This window comes from Trematomus bernacchii, unplaced genomic scaffold (assembly GCF_902827165.1).
Source record: "Trematomus bernacchii unplaced genomic scaffold, fTreBer1.1, whole genome shotgun sequence".
NCBI classification, from domain to species: Eukaryota; Metazoa; Chordata; class Actinopteri; order Perciformes; family Nototheniidae; genus Trematomus; species Trematomus bernacchii.
This window is the reverse complement of record NW_022987881.1, coordinates 726,911-748,300: the sequence shown is the minus strand read 5'-3', so window position 1 is coordinate 748,300 and position 21,390 is coordinate 726,911. Positions and strand designations below refer to the sequence as shown.

Here is a 21,390-nt window from a genome sequence, read left to right as displayed (position 1 = left end):
GTTTTGTGTTTTGCATTGAAGATGACGTCACGGCTCCGCCTACACTGCGTTACTATAGTTACTGCCCCAGTTCCTAAACTGTAATGGAAACGCAGCATAAAGTGAGCCTGGCCTAACAAGGCCTAACGAGGCCTAGCCATACCGTACTAAGCCGAGCAAGGCCCTGCAGTGGAAAAGCGCCATAAGATAACACCTGATTTATAGTCAAAATTATTCAAAAAAAATACTAATTTCTACGTGTACTACAAACTAAAGCTGTATCAAATCCAATCATCTCATTTAAATTGTTCCTGATTTGACCTCCGCTGTTTATTTATGTTTATTTCCTGCTTTAGCACACAGCGAATAGAAAGTCCTCCTACAGCAGAATCAACAATGAGGAAGTTTTGAAAGGACAAAGGAAATGATTCCAATAATAAATTATTAATTTATGGAATAATTGAACAGTAAAACAGCTGCCGAGCCACAACTACCTCTAACCTTCAGGCTTTAATGCCACGATGAATTAATCAAGGGTCATGAAGACATTAAATATTAATATCCTTTATAGTTCCTGGACATCACAAGTCAGAAAGCTATCAATTAATTACAGTTTAATAACACGGTGATTCGAGATTTAGAGTTATTGATTGCAAAATTAAATAAAAACACTAATTTGCGTTACTTGTCGGGTTAAAAATGTGAGTATTTTTTTGTAAATTATAGAAATATACTGTGTATCTTAATAAAAAATCTAACATTGTCATAGTTACAATATACTTGGGTGTTAGACAAGCCGCTTGAACACTTTGAGAAACTGATAACCACACACTTTCTCCAGATTAGTCGTTTTGTTTATAACATTTCATAAAATATTAAAAAAATTCCATCCCAGCTTCTTAAAATCCGAGGTTATTTCTTTAAACGTCTTGTTTTGTTCGTCAAACAACAATAAATATTCACTTTAATACGAAATAAATCAGAGAAAAAGCAGAAAAAATCCCCATATTTGAGATTCTGAAAACAGAACGGAAAAATACTTTGAAAATTAATCATTTAATTATTGGTGCAGCTCTGGTGAAACATTGCAGGTCGAACCGGTAACGTTTAACCGAATTTCCGCCTGTCTTTGTTACATATCAACTCTGTATTTGGAGTGTGTTCTTCTCCTGTTGTCCTGCCTGGGAGTTTTACAGAGTTCACATCAGAGAAGCCTTTTATCCTTTTATCAAACTAAAGGACTTCCTGTTTTGCATTGTCTCTCTGGGACCTGAAACAACACAACACACATCCCCTTTATGAAATGTCCAATGCACAATAAATACAGCGTAGGGATGACAATGGGCGTCCCAGGCTCCTCTAACAAGGCCGAACTGGAAAAAATAAAGAAATAATGTTTGCACTGTCACTGTACATTATCTCTTTGCATAATAACTAAGCAGACAAAGGTACATTAACAGAGAAGCAGTTTGGCTTGTTCAGAAAATTACCTCACTTTCCTGTAATGCAGCCTTCAAAACAGAAGTATGCAATATCAAGACATCTGAGATATAAGACAATATCTGGTCTCATATCGCTTTATCGATATATGTCCCTAATGTTCATTAATATGCCACTTTTAATTCCTCTATTTAAAGGTGGGGTAGGTAAGTTTGAGAAACCGGCTGGAGATACACTTTTTGTTTTATTCCATGGAATGCTCTTAACATCCTGATAGCAATGAATATCTGAAGTGCTTTGACAAAAAATCCATAAATAAATATCATCTGTGGAAGCTGTAGTACTGTAAAAAGCACGACCAATCATCTGAGCCGGCCCGGCTAAAATAACTGGATGGCCTACCTGCCTGTCAGCCTTCCATCTGAGCACAAACTTATCTCGTGCCCTCATTGGTCATGTGCGCGTTCGTGTGTGTTGGAGGAGGGGCTCTGTGAGGAAGTGGCAGATTTTCTCCGGCTGTGTATTTTCCAAATTCTAGCGATCTCGAGCCGGTTTCTCAAACTTACCTACCCCACCTTTAATATTGTTATACACAATAGGCGCATTCACACCGCAGTACTTTTCCCACAAAGGTTCATCAGAATAAGTCACTGAAGGAGGATTACGCAAATGAGCCGCTGACGTCACTTCTTCTTCTTCTGCTTTGGGTTTACTGGCAGACCGCAAACCACTTCACGGCGTATACTGAAATCAGAAAAAAAATTGCACATCCTGCGATGTGAATATTGCGCATAACGCGATTATCGTCACGACACGATATATCGTGCAGCCCTAATATATTGTAGAACAATGTGCACGTTTTTTTGTATTATTTATTTTTTATTCTAATGTATTTGTATCTTTTGCTCAGACAATTTATTTTAACTTATAATGTTTCTATAATATATATTAATTTTTTTTTTTTTTTTATCTTTTTTATTTTATAAATACCATTATTTATATTTGTTGTATTGCTCATTCTTGCTTTAACTTCTTCTGTTTACACATTTTTATATTAATTATTTTGTGGTATTTATTATTTATTTCATAGTGTTATTTTAAGTGTCACCGCTCTCATGAAACCCAATTTTAACCCGTTATAAATAAAGTATTCTTATTATAAATGTGCCTGTAATGTAAAAAAAAGGCAGTTTTTAATTGTACCTTACTCGGGAATCTTTTTAAAAATATTTTTTTTATTTTCCATTTTAACATTAACTTCTGTTTTATATATATTTTTTATATTTTATGAAATGTTCTTAGTTAGTAGATAAATGAAAAAAAAACATTTTATTTTACTCTTTTGTATTTACAGTCACAACCCCTTGCTCGGGGATCGATATCCACGCGGACTCGGAGGTTCTGATTCAGAACGGCACCACGGGGACGCTGCGCTGCTCCTTCAGGTCCAACGAGGTGGTGAGCAGCACCACGTCGGTCACATGGACCTTCCAGTCCAACCAGCCCGACAACCTGTTCTACAAAACCCCGTACACGGTGAGTGCTGTGAGGGGGATATTTAAGGGTCACCTATTATGCAAAATCCACTTCTTCATGTCTCTTCTACATCAACATGTGTCCCCTCTTCTTCATGTCTCTTCTACATCAACATGTGTCCCCTCTTCTTCATGTCTCTTCTACATCAACATGTGTCCCCTCTTCTTCATGTCTCTTCTACATCAACATTGTGTCCCCTCTTCTTCATGTCTCTTCTACATCAACATGTGTCCCCTCTTCTTCATGTCTCTTCTACATCAACATGTGTCCCCCCTCTTCTTCATGTCTCTTCTACATCAACATGTGTCCCCTCTTCTTCATGTCTCTTCTACATCAACATGTGTCCCCATCTTCTTCATGTCTCTTCTACATCAACATGTGTCCCCTCTTCTTCATGTCTCTTCTATCATCACATGTGTCCCCTCTTCTTCATGTCCTCTCTATCATTCACACATGTGTCCCCTCTTCTTCATGTCTCTTCTTCATCAACATGTGTCCCTCTTCTTCATGTCTCTTCTACAATCAACATGTGTCCCCTCTTCTTCATGTCTCTTCTTCATCAACATAGTGTCCCCTCTTCTTCATGTCCTCTTCTACATCAACATGTGTCCCCTCTTCGTCATGTCTCTTCTTCATCAACATGTGTGCCCCGGTCTTCTTCATGTCTCTAATGTCTCTTCTCTTCATTGTCTTTAACATCAACATGTGGTCACCCTCTTCTTCATGTCTCTTCTTCATCAACATGTGTCCCCTCTTCTTCATGTCTCTTCTACATCAACATGTGTCCCCTCTTCTTCATGTCTCTTCTTCATCAACATGTGTCCCCTCTTCTTCATGTCTCTTCTTCATCAACATGTGTCCCCTCTTCTTCATGTCTCTTCTTCATCAACATGTGTCCCCTCTTCTTCATGTCTCTTCTTCATCAACATGTGTCCCCTCTTCTTCATGTCTCTTCTACATCAACATGTGTCCCCTCTTCTTCATGTCTCTTCTTCATCAACATGTGTCCCCTCTTCTTCATGTCTCTTCTACATCAACATGTGTCCCCCTCTTCTTCATGTCCTCTTCTTCATCAACATGTGTCCCCTCTTCTTCATGTCTCTTCTTCATCAACATGTGTCCCCTCTTCTTCATGTCTCTTCTTCATCAACATGTGTCCCCTCTTCTTCATGTCTCTTCTACATCACCTTTTTTCCCCTCTTTTTCATGTCTCTTCTTCATCAACATGTGTCCCCTCTTCTTCATGTCTCTTCTTACATCAACATGTGTCCCCTCTTCTTCATGTCTCTTCTACATCAACATGTGTCCCCTCTTCTTCATGTCTCTTCTTCATCAACATGTGTCCCCTCTTCTTCATGTCTCTTCTTCATCAACATGTGTCCCCTCTTCTTCATGTCTCTTCTTCATCAACATGTGTCCCCTCTTCTTCATGTCTCTTCTTCATCAACATGTGTCCCCTCTTCTTCATGTCTCTTCTTTCATCAACATGTGTCCCCTCTTCTTCATGTCTCTTCTACATCAACATGTGTCACCTCTTCTTCATCAACATGTGTCCCCTCTTCTTCATGTCTCTTCTACATCAACATGTGTCCCCCTCTTCTTCATGTCTCTTCTTCATCAACATGTGTCCCCTCTTCTTCATGTCTCTTCTTCATCAACATGTGTCCCCTCTTCTTCATGTCTCTTCTTCATCAACATGTGTCCCCTCTTCTTCATCTCTTCATCATCAACATGTGTCCCCTCTTCTTCATGTCTCTTCTACATCAACATGTGTCCCCTCTTCTTCATGTCTCTTCTTCATCAACATGTGTCCCCTCTTCTTCATGTCTCTTCTACATCAACATGTGTCCCCTCTTCTTCATGTCTCTTCTTCATCAACATGTGTCCCCTCTTCTTCATGTCTCTTCTTCATCAACATGTGTCCCCTCTTCTTCATGTCTCTTCTTCATCAACATGTGTCCCCTCTTCTTCATGTCTCTTCTTCATCAACATGTGTCCCCTCTTCTTCATGTCTCTTCTTCATCAACATGTGTCCCCTCTTCTTCATGTCTCTTCTACATCAACATGTGTCCCCTCTTCTTCATGTCTCTTCATCAACATGTGTCCCCTCTTCTTCATGTCTCTTCTTCATCAACATGTGTCCCCTCTTCTTCATGTCTCTTCTACATCAACATGTGTCCCCTCTTCTTCATGTCTCTTCTACATCAACATGTGTCCCCCTCTTCTTCATGTCTCTTCTTCATCAACATGTGTCCCCTCTTCTTCATGTCTCTTCTACATCAACATGTGTCCCCTCTTCTTCATGTCTCTTCTTCATCAACATGTGTCCCCTCTTCTTCATGTCTCTTCTTCATCAACATGTGTCCCCTCTGTGGAAAGAGACTCTGAAAGTTTCAGGAACAAAGATTCTCTCTCTTTTTGATCCATTTCTATAAAAACCTGTCTGAAAATGAGCTGATCAGATTTTGGCCACTTTATGATGTCATGATGTTTTGTCTTGTGTAACCATTAGCCAATCAGCAACCAAGGTAACCCCCCCCCCCCCCCTTATCACCTGAATCTCCTCCTAGAGCACCATTGAGTTCTTTGTAACCAAATCTCTCTCAGAGGGGCGTGGGGAGGGGCTCCTTATTTTCATTTAAAGTAACAGACAGAGAATCAGCACTTTGGAAACAGGGCTGAAACAGAGGGGATTATGGGTAATGCTGCAATGATCTGTTTGGTGTTTCAGCCAATCAGAGACAGGTTCTGTATATATCTGAGACCTGTGATATATTGATGAAGAACAGTATAATAGGGGACCTTTTTAATGGAAGAAAAAAAATGGAGGTAAGAGAGTGAAAGACAGCTCCATACAAATATGTTTTTTATGGGGTTTTCAAGTTTGTTTTTTTTACATCTCATCAAAAGTCAAAGTTAACTTTATTGTCAATCTTCCAGTTTGTGTGTACAGACAGAGAGATCGAAATACCGTTTCCCACAATCCCGAATACAAAAACAAATATGTATGTAAATATGTTCCCATCAGAGACGGCACTGACCTCACAACCTTCAACAAACGTACAAAAACTCACCTCTTCAAACTGGCTTTTAATGTGTGATTGTTGTCCCTTTTTACTCCCTCTGTAAAGCGACTTTGAGCACCTGAAAAAGCGCTTACAAAATAAATGTATTATTCTTATTATTATGTATATACACAATCAAATTACACATGTATACATAGTCACACATTAAGACCTAAATGAAAGACAACAATCAATAAACACAAAAATAACTGCTGATAATAATCTGCACATGGAGGCGTGTATTTTCAATTATAATCACATACAATTAAATTGGGGCTTTATATCTATTATGACCTGACCTAAACAAATACAATCTCACTCTCAAAGCCCCATACGTGGGGAGGGGATGTTTCCCACAGCTGCACGATGGTTTCCTCTCATTGTTTTATCTGAAGGAGCTTCAAACTCAGGGGACAACGCTCGCTGTGAAAGCATGAGTTCAAATACAGAAGGTTTTACTTTCAGTTCAGTCTCAGCGGCAGGAGTTTATATACTTAGTTTATTTATTTAGTTTATTTGTGTTATTGTGCTTCTACTTACATCTTCCGCCACAGATTTGGGGAAATTGGTCCGTGTGCAAAGCATTGTGGGGATTTTTAAGACCGTGGAGTCTACACACGGCCTCGAAATTTCTCCAAACGAAGTACGACGGGCTCGGTAGAATTCCAAGGGTGTTTCTCAATCGCGAGTAAGGCTGCTCCAGAGCCACTATTTCAAGCATACTACGTCATCGAGTGCCGCCGAAGTACTGTTCCAATCTCCAGCATACTTGGAAATCTACCGAGCCCGGCGTACTCCGTTTGGAGAAATATCGAGGCTGCACATGTGTAGACTCCGCGGTCTTAAAATCCCCACAATGCTTTGCGCACGGACCAATTTCCCCAAATCTGTGGCGGAAGATGTAAGAGGCGGGGCCTCTCATATGACGCACACCTGCACACTTGCTAGCGTGTTCCACTCTTCGTTTTCCGAATGCCAGGAAGTATTCTTGACTCGCTTCTGAAGCAAGATGCTCGGCAGACATGTGCTACCAAGCAAGCGTACTCGCGATTGAGAAACACACTGAGTATGCTGGAGATTGGAACAGTCCTTCAGCGGCACTTGATGACGTAGTATGCTTGAAATGGTGGCTCTGAAGCAGCCTTCCTCGACATTGAGAAACACTTCAGAAAGAGCTTTTCATTCCTTTATCTTGTGTCTCAATCTTGGTTGAGCATCGTGAATTAATCTCATGGTTGGTTATTTTTAATGTCCCTGATTAGTTCCGCCTCTTGTAACACACGGCTCTCTTGTAAACACAACACAGGGTTTTACTGACGAGAGCTGCAGGATTTATTATTATTATCATCATCATACGGTCAGTCAGTTTATTTTACTGCAAGTTAAGTCATTAGTTTCTGGTGTAATGATGAAGGGCGTGGTGAGTGGTGACCACACATCTCATGTTCAAATAATAATGGTTTATTGTAAGAGCTTAAACTGTCCCCGGCAGCCACTGGTAACATAATGAATAAGTGTTATAAGTGTTAACTCATTTGTGACACTTAGTAAATAAAGAGTTGTGCTGAATCTACAATATTTAATATATAAAAATAACCAGTAGTCAAATTATTGAATGAAAAGCAGAAATACAGTATATACAGAATGTTTATTTTTTATTTTTTTCAAGGTATAGAAATGCTGCTGCACCAATCTCTAAATCTAGTTTTAAACCAAACAGGATTTCCTTTTTGAAACTTTAAAGGTCACCTATTATGCAAAATCCATCTTCTCCATGTCTCTTCTACATCAACATGTGTCCCCTCTTCTTCATGTCTCTTCTTCATCAACATGTGTCCCCTCTTCCTCATGTCTCTTCTACATCAACATGTGTCCCCTCTTCTTCACGTCTCTTCTACATCAACATGTGTCCCCTCTTCTTCATGTCTCTTCTTCATCAACATGTGTCCCCTCTTCTTCATGTCTCTTCTACATCAACATGTGTCCCCTCTTCTTCACGTCTCTTCTACATCAACATGTGTCCCCTCTTCTTCATGTCTCTTCTTCATCAACATGTGTCCCCTCTTCTTCACGTCTCTTCTACATCAACATGTGTCCCCTCTTCCTCATGTCTCTTCTACATCAACATGTGTCCCCTCTTCTTCACGTCTCTTCTACATCAACATGTGTCCCCTCTTCTTCATGTCTCTTCTACATCAACATGTGTCCCCTCTTCTCCATGTCTCTTCTACATCAACATGTGTCCCCTCTTCTTCATGTCTCTTCTTCATCAACATGTGTCCCCTCTTCTTCATGTCTCTTCTTCATCAACATGTGTCCCCTCTTCTTCATGTCTCTTCTACATCAACATGTGTCCCCTCTTCTCCATGTCTCTTCTACATCAACATGTGTCCCCTCTTCTTCATGTCTCTTCTTCATCAACATGTGTCCCCTCTTCTTCATGTCTCTTCTACATCAACATGTGTCCCCTCTTCTTCATGTCTCTTCTACATCAACATGTGTCCCCTCTTCTTCATGTCTCTTCTACATCAACATGTGTCCCCTCTTCTTCATGTCTCTTCTTCATCAACATGTGTCCCCTCTTCTTCATGTCTCTTCTTCATCAGCATGTGTCCCCTCTGTGGAAAGAGACTCTGAAAGTTTCAGGAACAAAGATTCTCTCTCTTTTTGATCCATTTCTATAAAAACCTGTCTGAAAATGAGCTGATCAGATTTTGGCCACTTGATGATGTCATAACGATGTTTTGTCTTGTGTAACCATTAGCCAATCAGCAACCAAGGTAACCCCCCCCCCCCACCTTATCACCTGAATCTCCTCCTAGAGCACCATTGTGTTCTTTGTAACCAAATCTCTCTCAGAGGGGCGTGGGGAGGGGCTCCTTATTTTCATCTAAAGTAACAGACAGAGAATCAGCACTTTGGAAACAGGGCTGAAACAGAGGGGATTATGGGTAATGCTGCAATGATCTGTTTGGTGTTTCAGCCAATCAGAGACATGTTCTGTATATATCTGAGACCTGTGATATATTGATGAAAAACAGTATAATAGGGGACCTTTAAAGCTCACTTAAACCTCGTCAGGCGTGTAGAAACTGAAATGTTTTAATGTGATAATCTTTAATAGTAATCCAAACATTACATTTTTGTTATTTTTTTCCCATAAATGAATGAAAAGCAGAAATACAGGACATATATATATATATACAGAATATTCTATTTTGTTATTAAAAATCTATGTTTGAATATGAAATATGGATATTTCCCCCAAAATTCCTATTTATTTTTCTGATTTAGTTTATTGTGTAATTTCAAAAGAGTCAATATTTACAAATATTAAAGCTTTTAATAATACGTTAATTTAATTCACGAACAATTGAACATAAAAAAACTCCAATGTAACTATTTTTCCTTTTTTAATAATTTACCAAATTTAAATGTATGACAAGAATATTAAATAAATATAATTTTTGGCTGAATAATTTGTGTGAATTTCAAGTTTTTTAATTTTAATCGTTTATTTGGTAAGGACATTGCACATTAATGAACACTTAAAACAATAAATGTGCCAAGCGTAAATAGAGTGGCACAGTGACGCGTCCTAAAAGTAAACCGGTTCCTTCGACAAAAACGCAATGCACTTTCTCCATAGGATTTAGGAAGATAGCTGGAACTAAGGTCTGTGGTTGAGACACATTGAAGAGACGGATCACGTTTTGTTCAGCCGGATAATCTCCACATGTCTACTCTACTTTTATAATTTTCTAATCATAAATCTAGTCGCCAGAAGCAAAATGCTAACGTTATGCTATAAAGGAACTACAGCAGGGTCGCTGCTTCAACGTCACGCCAACTTCAGATCCATATTCAAACACACAGATTATAAATGGTACGAGTTGAAGCGTTTGTTTGAACAGTTTGCAGGAGGCAGGTACTTGCTTTCAAGTAGAACAGGGCAAACTAACTTAGAGGAGTGTTTACGTGTTCGGCGTAATGACGTACAACGACCTCCACAACTTCTGTAGTCCTATTCAGCCACTTGGTAACAACCATCGTTTTTCAGACACGTCAACTCTTCAGAAATCACCAGTGGGGTCACTGCTGATGGATTTAATGTCCTAGAACAAAACGTGATCTGTCTCTTCAATGTGTCTCAACCACAGACCTTATTTACAGATATTTTCCTAAACCCTATGGAGAGATCCCATTGGCTCTGAGACGAGGGAACAGGAAGTGGTAACATGCTAACTTACTTCCAGGTTTTAGGACGCGTCACTGCACCACTCTATATGCCGGATTTAGCTTTGAGCTACTTTCCATCCGCAGTCCCTCACATAAAACATTTAAGAAACTTTACAAACATAGCAATACAAATACATGAAATGCAAGAAAAGAGCAATAGCAGAATACACAATTTGTATTTATGACATGGCAATACAATATAGCAGCATTGATACATAAAGTGCAAGAGAGGATACCCCTGTATCAAAGTGCATTTAGTGGTGATCGCACGTCTGTTTGTTTCTCAACCATTGTTTGAGTTGACCTTTTAAAACTATTGAGAGTGGGACAATCCACAGTTTGATTTCACACGGTTTAATTAAACTTAATATCTTTCTTTCTTTTTGTAGGTTTTCTACTATTCCAACGGGAGAGGATTCCCGGGTCACGACGTGTTCAAAGGCAGAGTTCAGTTTATTGGAGACATAAATAAGAGGGACGCCTCGTTACAGCTGAGTCCGGCTCAGTTCAGCGACAACGGGACTTTCTTCTGCGACGTGAAAAACCCGCCGGACGTGACGGGAACTCCGGCGCGCACCGAGCTCAGGGTCGTTCTGAAAGGTACGAAATATGACAAATGTTATCCTATTGGGTGATTTGCAAAGGTTTTAAGTGCAATGGTATTTGATGTCAAGCTGGTGATAGCTAATTAAAATGTATTTATTTTGATAAGGATGTCACAATACCAGAAATGTAGTAGTAAATATTTATTTAATTTTTTACTTTATTATTGGCCCCGTTTGTTTGTTTGTTTGTTTGTTCACCTTGTAAAGCGGCCTTGGGTCCCTTGAAAGGCGCTATACAAATTTAACCTATTATTTGTATTATTATTACACTGGTAACAATTAAAGAAAATTGTATTAAATGCCATGGCAAAAAACTAAAAGTTGCTCCAAAAATAAATACAGAGTTAAAAAGCTATTATATAAAATTAGAATAGTTTATTCAATTCTACAATATTCGATACCACTGTAAACATCTAAAAGAAAACAATAAATTATTCGACATGCACTCCTTTATTTACTTTTGCATACTTACAATATTAAACAACCTAACCCACTCTCATATGTACATTTTAATTGCTTGGAAAACGTTATTAATTCAAGTTTCTTGCTAAAAATGACATTTTTTCCTACATTTGAACAGCCAACAGCCAGAGATGGTAAAAGTACACACATCCTTTACTCAAGTAGAAGTACAGATACTCGTGTTTAAAAATACTTCTTTACTCAAGTAAAAGTAAAGAGGGCTTTGAAATGTACTTCAGTAAAAAGTACCCATAACTAGCAGCTGTTTTAAAGAGTACCTGACCTCCCTTTATATTAATAGAACAATAATGTCATTGTTAGCTAATGAATGTTTCCATGCTGAACAACGGCAACATGACAACGTTTTCATTGGTCCCTCTTCTTTAGAGAAGACCAGGAAATGATGGATACACGGATCGTGTTCAAATCAATAGGCACGCAATGACTAAATAATAATGATCACGCCACAAAACACACATTCAAACTAAAGGAACCAGCCTGTTTGGGAAATGTGAGAAGTAGAAAGTACAGGTATTTGGGTTCAACATGTAAGAAGTAGAAAGTACAGGTATTTGGGTTCAACATGTAAGAAGTAGAAAGTACAGGTATTTGGGTTCAACATGTAAGAAGTAGAAAGTACAGGTATTTGTGTTCAACATGTAAGAAGTAGAAAGTACAGGTATTTGTGTTCAACATGTAAGAAGTAGAAAGTACAGGTATTTGTGTTCAACATGTAAGAAGTAGAAAGTACAGGTATTTGTGTTCAACATGTAAGAAGTAGAAAGTACAGGTATTTGTGTTCAACATGTAAGAAGTAGAAAGTACAGGTATTTGTGTTCAACATGTAAGAAGTAGAAAGTACAGGTATTTGTGTTCAACATGTAAGAAGTAGAAAGTACAGGTATTTGTGTTCAACATGTAAGAAGTAGAAAGTACAGGTATTTGTGTTCAAAATGTAAGAAGTAGAAAGTACAGGTATTTGTGTTCAACATGTAAGAAGTAGAAAGTACAGGTATTTGGGTTCAAAATGTAAGAAGTAGAAAGTACAGGTATTTGTGTTCAACATGTAAGAAGTAGAAAGTACAGGTATTTGGGTTCAACATGTAAGAAGTAGAAAGTACAGGTATTTGTGTTCAACATGTAAGAAGTAGAAAGTACAGGTATTTGTGTTCAAAATGTAAGAAGTAGAAAGTACAGGTATTTGTGTTCAACATGTAAGAAGTAGAAAGTACAGGTATTTGGGTTCAAAATGTAAGAAGTAGAAAGTACAGGTATTTGTGTTCAACATGTAAGAAGTAGAAAGTACAGGTATTTGTGTTCAAAATGTAAGAAGTAGAAAGTACAGGTATTTGGGTTCAACATGTAAGAAGTAGAAAGTACAGGTATTTGTGTTCAACATGTAAGAAGTAGAAAGTACAGGTATTTGGGTTCAACATGTAAGAAGTAGAAAGTACAGGTATTTGGGTTCAACATGTAAGAAGTAGAAAGTACAGGTATTTGGGTTCAACATGTAAGAAGTAGAAAGTACAGGTATTTGGGTTCAAAATGTAAGAATTCAAAGTAAAAAGGTTTCAGGAAAATAAGTAGTGGAGTAAAGTACTGATACCAGAAACATGTACTTAAGTACAGTAACAAAGTATTTGTACTCCACTGCTTCCCACCTCTGCTAACGCTAACTAGCTCTCCTCCAGAGGATTGCATCACTGATATGTTGATCCCAATGTGGCATTATCAGGTTAAAATAAATAATGCGATTCCTGTATGCGTCAATAGTTAATACTTTTTCAGAAACATGGCATATACTTGGTCCCACCGTATCATTCCACACAGCGTCCTTCATTGATAGGGGTTTCTTTCTCAGATGAAAATCAGGTCAACTCGATGCAGGTTGCTGAGAAGAGTTTGATTACACAAGAGATTTCTTTTTCTAAACGTACCTGCATCTTTGTGTGGCCTTGGAAAGACATCCGAGTCTTTTTCCAGGCAAAGAGGAGGACTCTTTCCTGTCTATGTAGCTTTTTATCGACAATGAAGGTTTTAGACTAATTTGGTATTGGTTTAAAAGTAAAACCTTGATTAAATATTGGTTTATCCAGAAATGCTGCTGCACCAATCTTGGAATCTAGTTTTAAACCAAACAAGATTTCCTTTTGAATCTCCAGATCTCATGTCTTTAAACCTCGTCAGACGTGTAGAAACTGAAATGTTTTAACGTGATAAGCTGCAGGAAGGCAATAGAATATGTTCTGTGTTGGGATCGTGCCAAGAGCAATGCACACACAGCACGAGTGCCTCTCCAACAGGGTGGTGACAGGAGTTGTTTACCTTGGTTACACCTTGGTTACTATGGTGTTTGCAGAACTGGTTGTCTGCGTGCCGCTCTCCATCGTATCAGCATTTTGTGGCTGTTTCTTCTTGTCTCTGCAAAGTTTGACACGGGTGTACTGCAGCAAAAAAGAGCAGTATAAAATAATTTAAGCAAAACTAGACCTTTATTTATTACATTACATTACATGTTACTTGTTAGACGCTTTTATCCAAAGTGACTTACATACTCAATACTGTGGGCAATCCCCACAGGAGCAATTTGGGGTGAAGTGTCTCAGGGACACAACGACATGCTGACTGCAGTGGGGTTTGAACCTGTGACCATCTGATCCCCGTACCAAAGCTCTCAGTATTTAGTGTCTCTACTTTAAAGAGTCCTCTCCTGCTGATGTTCAGGTGTATATCAGTATGTAGTGTCTCTACTTTAAAGAGTCCTCTCCTGCTGATGTTCAGGTGTATATCAGTATGTAGTGTCTCTACTTTAAAGAGTCCTCTCCTGCTGATGTTCAGGTGTATATCAGTATGTAGTGTCTCTACTTTAAAGAGTCCTCTCCTGCTGATGTTCAGGTGTATATCAGTATGTAGTGTCTCTACTTTAAAGAGTCCTCTCCTGCTGATGTTCAGGTGTATATCAGTATTTAGTGTCTCTACTTTAAAGAGTCCTCTCCTGCTGATGTTCAGGTGTATATCAGTATGTAGTGTCTCTACTTTAAAGAGTCCTCTCCTGCTGATGTTCAGGTGTATATCAGTATGTAGTGTCTCTACTTTAAAGAGTCCTCTCCTGCTGATGTTCAGGTGTATATCAGTATGTAGTGTCTCTACTTTAAAGAGTCCTCTCCTCCTGATGTTCAGGTGTATATAAGTGGGATTTTAGCGTTTGCAGACCATTTACATGCACTAAAACCCATATAACACACTACAGGAAAGGAAAAACCCCCAAAAGCATATTAGGGGCTCTTTTCCCGTCAGTTTTATTGTGATATCTGGTTTAACGCAACGTAGAAACGCTGATCCAGCAGGTGCATTCCTGTTTTTTGTTTGCTCGGTATCGGTGCATGTGACGGCTTGTTATCTTTTGGCTGAGCTGTGAGTCACCCCTCCCTCCAGGTGGTAGTCTGGTCTTTCTCCAGCGTTTGTATCTAGAAAGCAGTGCATAGTCTAAATAGAGGACGTTGTGTGTTTACTTATTATTCTGCCCCCACAAATGGTGCACTGCAGTATTTCTTTACTGAACACAAAGATGTTATGTTGCTGCTGCTCTTTTACACTGACTGTGTTTTATGAACAGAACCACAACCGTGTTCATTCATCATGTAGAAGCTGAGAAAACCAGTTCAAATGAGCGGAGGTGGGGCTTACTCACGCTGTCTCATGTGTGTCTGTGGACCGTTTTCAAAACACATCTCACATTATGTTGATGTATTTTACTGAGAAGATACCATTTTACTAGTAATGCCACAAACATCGCTTTGCACTCATGGTAAAAGAGAAAAAACAAACATAAAAACAGTTAAAAAAGTGCCAACATTGTAGAAAATAAAACACACTTCCTAACAATAATACAAATAAGATAAAAAAGGAAATAATAGGTTGAAATAAAATACATTCGCTGCATAACATAAGATAGGCCGGCAGTGTCTCAGTCAGTAGGGGCTTGGACTGGGAGCTGTAGGGTCGCCGGTTCAAGTCCCCGACCAGACCTAAAATATGGGGTGTTTCCTCAATCTCGAGTAAAGCTGCTTCAGAGCCACTATTTCAAGCATACTACGTCATCGAGTGCCGCCGAAGTACTGTTCCAATCTCCAGCATACTTGGAAATCTACCGAGCCCGGCGTACTCAGTTTGGAGAAATATCGAGGCTGCACATGAGTAGACTCCGCGGTCTTAAAATCCCCACAATGCTTTGCGCACGGACCAATTTCCCCAAATCTGTGGCGGAAGATGTAAGAGGCGGGGCCTCTCATATGACGCACACCTGCACACTTGCTAGCCTGTTCCACTCTTTGTTTTCCAAATGGCAGGAAGTATTCTTGCCTCGCTTCTGAAGCAAGATGCTCGGCAGACATGTGCTACCAAGCAAGCGTACTCGCGATTGAGAAACACCCATGGAGTGTGGACTGCTACTTGGAGAGGTCCCAGTTCACCTCCTGCCCTGCTGTGGTGCCCTGCTGAGGCACCGGACATCCCCCTTCCCCCCCCCCACTCCCATTGCTCCCCGGGCGCTGTACAATAGCTGCCCAGCTGCCCAGTCTAGCACCAGGAGTCTATGAGCAGTGGCTCATAGACTCCTGGTGCTAGACTCCTGGTGCTAGACTCCTGGTGCTAGACTCCTGGTGCTAGACTCCTGGTACTAGACTCCTGGTGCTAGACTCCTGGCGCTAGACTCCTGGCGCTAGACTCCTGGCGCTAGACTCCTGGCGCTAGACTCCTGGCGCTAGACTCCTGGCGCTAGACTCCTGGCGCTAGACTCCTGGCGCTAGACTCCTGGCGCTAGACTCCTGGTACTAGACTCCTGGTGCTAGACTCCTGGTGCTAGACTCCTGGTACTAGACTCCTGGTGCTAGACTCCTGGTGCTAGACTCCTGGTGCTAGACTCCTGGTGCTAGACTCCTGGTGCTAGACTCCTGGTGCTAGACTCCTGGTGCTAGACTCCTGGTACTAGACTCCTGGTGCTAGACTCCTGGTACTAGACTCCTGGTACTAGACTCCTGGTGCTAGACTCCTGGTGCTAGACTCCTGGTGCTAGACTCCTGGTGCTAGACTCCTAGTACTAGACTCCTGGTACTAGACTCCTGGTGCTAGACTCCTGGTGCTAGACTCCTGGTGCTAGACTCCTGGTACTAGACTCCTGGTGCTAGACTCCTGGTGCTAGACTCCTGGTACTAGACTCCTGGTACTAGGATGGGTTAAAAGCAGAGAACACATGTCGCTGTGTGCTCTGCATGTGTGACCATTACAGAGGGGTTCATCCCTCCCAATTCTATTCTATAGAAAATGTAAACATTTATAGAATAAATAAAATAATCAAAGTACTACATCTTTTAAAATCAGTACAAAATCGGTATAAATAAAGGTTAGTAATTGAAAACATTAAAACCATTTCAAACTGCTTTGTTTTAGTTTGATATCTTAGTTTTGTATATGAAATAAGCGTGGATAAATAGTCAAACATACTATATCATTTTTTTTATATTTGAGTCATTTATCTTGCATTTTGGGTTTCTGACAGTTTTGATTTTTCTTAAAATTACCAAATTGTAGGTTGGAATTATTGCTAAAAAGGAAATGTACCATGTATGTGGGTTAGGTCATTTAAAAAAGGTGCTGAAGAAAGACAAAAAGTTGCCTTTAATACCCCAAAATAAACATAGCGTTGACATGTTTTAAATGTATTTGGAAATGTGTGTATTTTTTAACCTACCATGTGTGTTTTTGTTTCGTCCAGAGTCTCTCCCTCAGAACAACATGGCGGTTATAGTGGGAGCAGTTTGTGGAGCATTGTTTCTGCTCGTCCTCATCGCTGTGGCCGCCTGCGTCGTCATGAGGGTGATGCACAGCCGCCACGAATACGAAGGGTCAGTGTCCCCTCCTCAATATATATATAAAGTATAATGGATATAATGGATATAGGATAGTGTTTTCCCAAATGCATATATAATAGATATCAGAAACAGATACCAGGTAGGTTTACACGTACGAGGAATTTGACTTGATGTCGTGGTGCATACATAAAAACAGATATATATTTATTAACTCTGATTTGAGGAATTAAACAATATATTACCTTTACAACAAGAGTTCAACAGTCGTATTTATTCGGATGTGAAGATGGCATAATAACAAATACATATAACATAAATATTACATTTTATATAAAGAAATATATATATATACGTTATTATATCAGACCAATAAAGACGCTAGGTTGTATATTTGCAATATGAATTATAATCTAAATTAAATAAATAAGCTTTAAGTTGTCAATAAGGTTTATTACATGGCTTAGTTGAATACTCAATTCTGATTGGTCAATTCAGAACACGTTGTTAATCCAGTACAGACAGACTGCTGTCAAGGACTTATTGACCGTTGTTAAGGACGCTCACATCTGCAGAAAGAAGTCCGGTCGATTGAACTGTACACAGTTGGGCTGGGACAAGAAAACATCGGAGAAGTAACGGGGCAGAAACCCTCCTTTTTACGCAGCGGTCCAGACATAGACATCAAACGGCAAAACATATTCAGTTGCCAGTTCCTTTGGCATTAGGGCAGGGATATCTAGATACTTTCCAAGGTTTGACATAATGAATTGTGCTGCTTTTAAAGCAAGCAACGATGTTTTCAAATCTGTAATCACAAAGCTCCGCCTTCCTGCCGTTGCTACGTAGTTCAAACGGTAACAACGGACTATCTTTCTTAGCGGGTGCATGTCAATTTAAATCAATAATAGCCTACTATTCTTTTCCCCATAATGACCGCCTCGCTGCACATTATCCCTTACATATATGTTTACCTATTTAATAACTCTACCTACTCTAATTTGAGGAATTCAATAATATATTACCTTTACAACAAGACGTCTAAACAAATATAATAATACGACATAATGCTCAGTGTTTTCAGTTTCTCACATTGTGTGTGGTCGAGTTATTTTTTCTTGAATATATAAATGTATTTATAGTTATATGTGACGCCCACAGTGGTTTAGTCATCCTCCTGTAACACCTCTAACTCTTTCTGCATGGGAGCTGGGTCTCTCTCTCTCTGCGTGAAAATCAGTTTGATGTCTGATCTGTTGTTGTTTACTTGTTATGATTGGATGTTGTTACTAATCATTCATGTTTGTTTAGAGTATGGGTTATAACGGTATGAGATTTTCACTGTACAATAACACCCTGAGAAATGATCATGGTATAGGTATTACACTATTATGATTAAGTTATTATTATTATATGTATTGTTATTAATAATCACTAGCATTATTATTATTTTCCCAATTATTATTTTTTTTATTAACGCACCTGAACACATCACATCACAACACATATAACCCCTGGGAGTCCTGATAGAACTCATTACGCACCTGAACACATCACATATATATATATAACCCCTGGGAGTCCTTATAGAACTCATTACGCACCTGAACACATCACAACACATACATATAACCCCTGGGAGTCCTTATAGAACTCATTACGCACCTGAACACATCACAACACATATAACCCCTGGGAGTCCTGATAGAACTCATTACGCACCTGAACACATCACATATATATATATAACCCCTGGGAGTCCTTATAGAACTCATTACGCACCTGAACACATCACAACACATACATATAACCCCTGGGAGTCCTGATAGAACTCATTACGCACCTGAACACATCACATATATATATAACCCCTGGGAGTCCTTATAGAACTCATTACGCACCTGAACACATCACATATATATATATAACCCCTGGGAGTCCTTATAGAACTCATTACGCACCTGAACACATCACAACACATACATATAACCCCTGGGAGTCCTTATAGAACTCATTACGTACCTGAACACATCACATATATATATATAACCCCTGGGAGTCCTTATAGAACTCATTACGCACCTGAACACATCACATATATATAACCCCTGGGAGTCCTTATAGAACTCATTACGCACCTGAACACATCACATATATATAACCCGTGGGAGTCCTTATAGAACTCCTTACGCACCTGAACACATCACATCACATATAACCCCTGGGAGTCCTTATAGAACTCATTACGCACCTGAACACATCACATATATATATAACCCCTGGGAGTCCTTATAGAACTCATTACGCACCTGAACACATCACAACACATATATATAACCCCTGGGAGTCCTTATAGAACTCCTTACGCACCTGAACACATCACATCACATATAACCCCTGGGAGTCCTTATAGAACTCATTACGCACCTGAACACATCACATATATATATAACCCCTGGGAGTCCTTATAGAACTCATTACGCACCTGAACACATCACATCACAACACATATAACCCCTGGGAGTCCTTATAGAACTCATTACGCACCTGAACACATCACAACACATATATATTACCCCTGGGAGTCCTTATAGAACTCATTACGCACCTGAACACATCACAACACAACACATATAACCCCTGGGAGTCCTTATAGAACTCCTTACGCACCTGAACACATCACATATATATAACCCCTGAATGAGAACAGCATGTTATAATATTGCATGTAACTAAAGTACGTTATACAGCTATAAAGCATGTTAATTAGCATTTAGCAGCACTACAGCACATACAGCACATTACCATAGAAAAACAAACGACCCAGTACGATAACCTTACATTTTAACAGCCTGGTAAACCATTACAACCCTAATATAGAGACAAAGGACTGAATTACCTTTTTGTGTTTGAGGTAGTTTGATCACGTTTGCCTCGCATGCTTTAAATTCGCTGTAAGACCTCTTTAAATTAATAAAAAAGCTCCTGGCTGGTTTTATCTCTGGGATGTTGTGGGTGTTCTCACTGGTGCCGGTCTCTGTCCTCTCATTCCTGTTTAACCTCCCTCTAACACTCTCTTTAACTTCATTAATCTGCATGTCGTCTCTTGTGCTTGTTCTTCATATGTTTCCACTAAAACTCCAAACTAACTCGTCTCGATCACCAGCTTATTATTGCTTTTATTTTTAAAAATAAAACCTCAATGTCAACAGAAATGTTTCAAGGTGTCAAGCAGCAGTGGTGGAGAAGTACTGAGATCCTTCATTTACATCAGGGGAGTCAAACTCAATTTCATCGCGGGCCACATCAGCATTATGGCTGCACTCAAAGGGCCGGTTGTAACTTTAAGATATATAAAAATACATATATAAATATATCATATATATAAAATAATGTATTATATTACATTATTTTCCTCTGCATTGGATCATTATCGGATAGGGTAATAACTTCATAATTAACTACGTCTGAAAGCAGAAGTCTAGGGAAAATAATTGCAAGTCTCTTCAGTGAGAATGTCACAAAATGATTTTAAAAAGAAAAGCCAAATTCTGGAAAAAAAGTTTAAAAAAAAAAGTGAAATTTGAAAGAAATAAAAGTGCATTTTTTTTTTTTAAATAAGTGAAATTTGGAGAAAAATAAGTAACATTTACAAAAACAATTCTAAGAAAAAAGTCATATTTAGAAGAAAAAAAAGTAAAATTCTTAGAAAAAAGTCAAATTTGAGATGCATTGTGGGACATGTAGTTTATGGGCAACGTGCTTCTGTAAATCGGCATGTAACCGTATAATAAACGTATTATTCTTTGCAAGCTCTTGTGGGGCCACAGAAAATGAAGTCACGGGCCGGATTTGGCCCCCGGGCCTTGAGTTTGACACCCTGCCCTGATTCACATCAACATTTAAACGAGCATAGTATTAAGTACATCTAAAGTATCTGCTGAATCACCTTGAAATGTTTGGAGGAAAAGTTATTCTCTCTTACTGTAGTGTCTTGACTCGAGGTGCACTGATGACGTTTTCTGGTATTTATTTCATAAAAACAACCAAAAATGTGTGTTATTTCCCCCGAAATGACATGTTTTCAATTGGAAATTCTCTAAATTCTGATACAAGCACTTTTTAATGAGAAAGTGTGTCTTATCCTGTTGTTAATACATACAATATTAATAAGAAAATACATACAAAATCTAATAA

The 21,390-nt window shown here is 39.1% G+C and overlaps 1 protein-coding gene across 1 annotated transcript in view; it reads left to right on the top strand.

The window, feature by feature from the left end:
* mpzl1l (myelin protein zero-like 1 like) overlaps nt 1-21,390 on the top strand; it is a 33,109-nt gene that overhangs the window by 4,823 nt on the left and 6,896 nt on the right. The window contains exons 2-4 of the mRNA XM_034114147.1: nt 2,774-2,955; nt 10,649-10,859; nt 17,100-17,229. Coding sequence (XP_033970038.1) covers nt 2,774-2,955; nt 10,649-10,859; nt 17,100-17,229 — 523 coding nt within the window. The remainder of the gene's footprint in view (nt 1-2,773; nt 2,956-10,648; nt 10,860-17,099; nt 17,230-21,390) is intronic.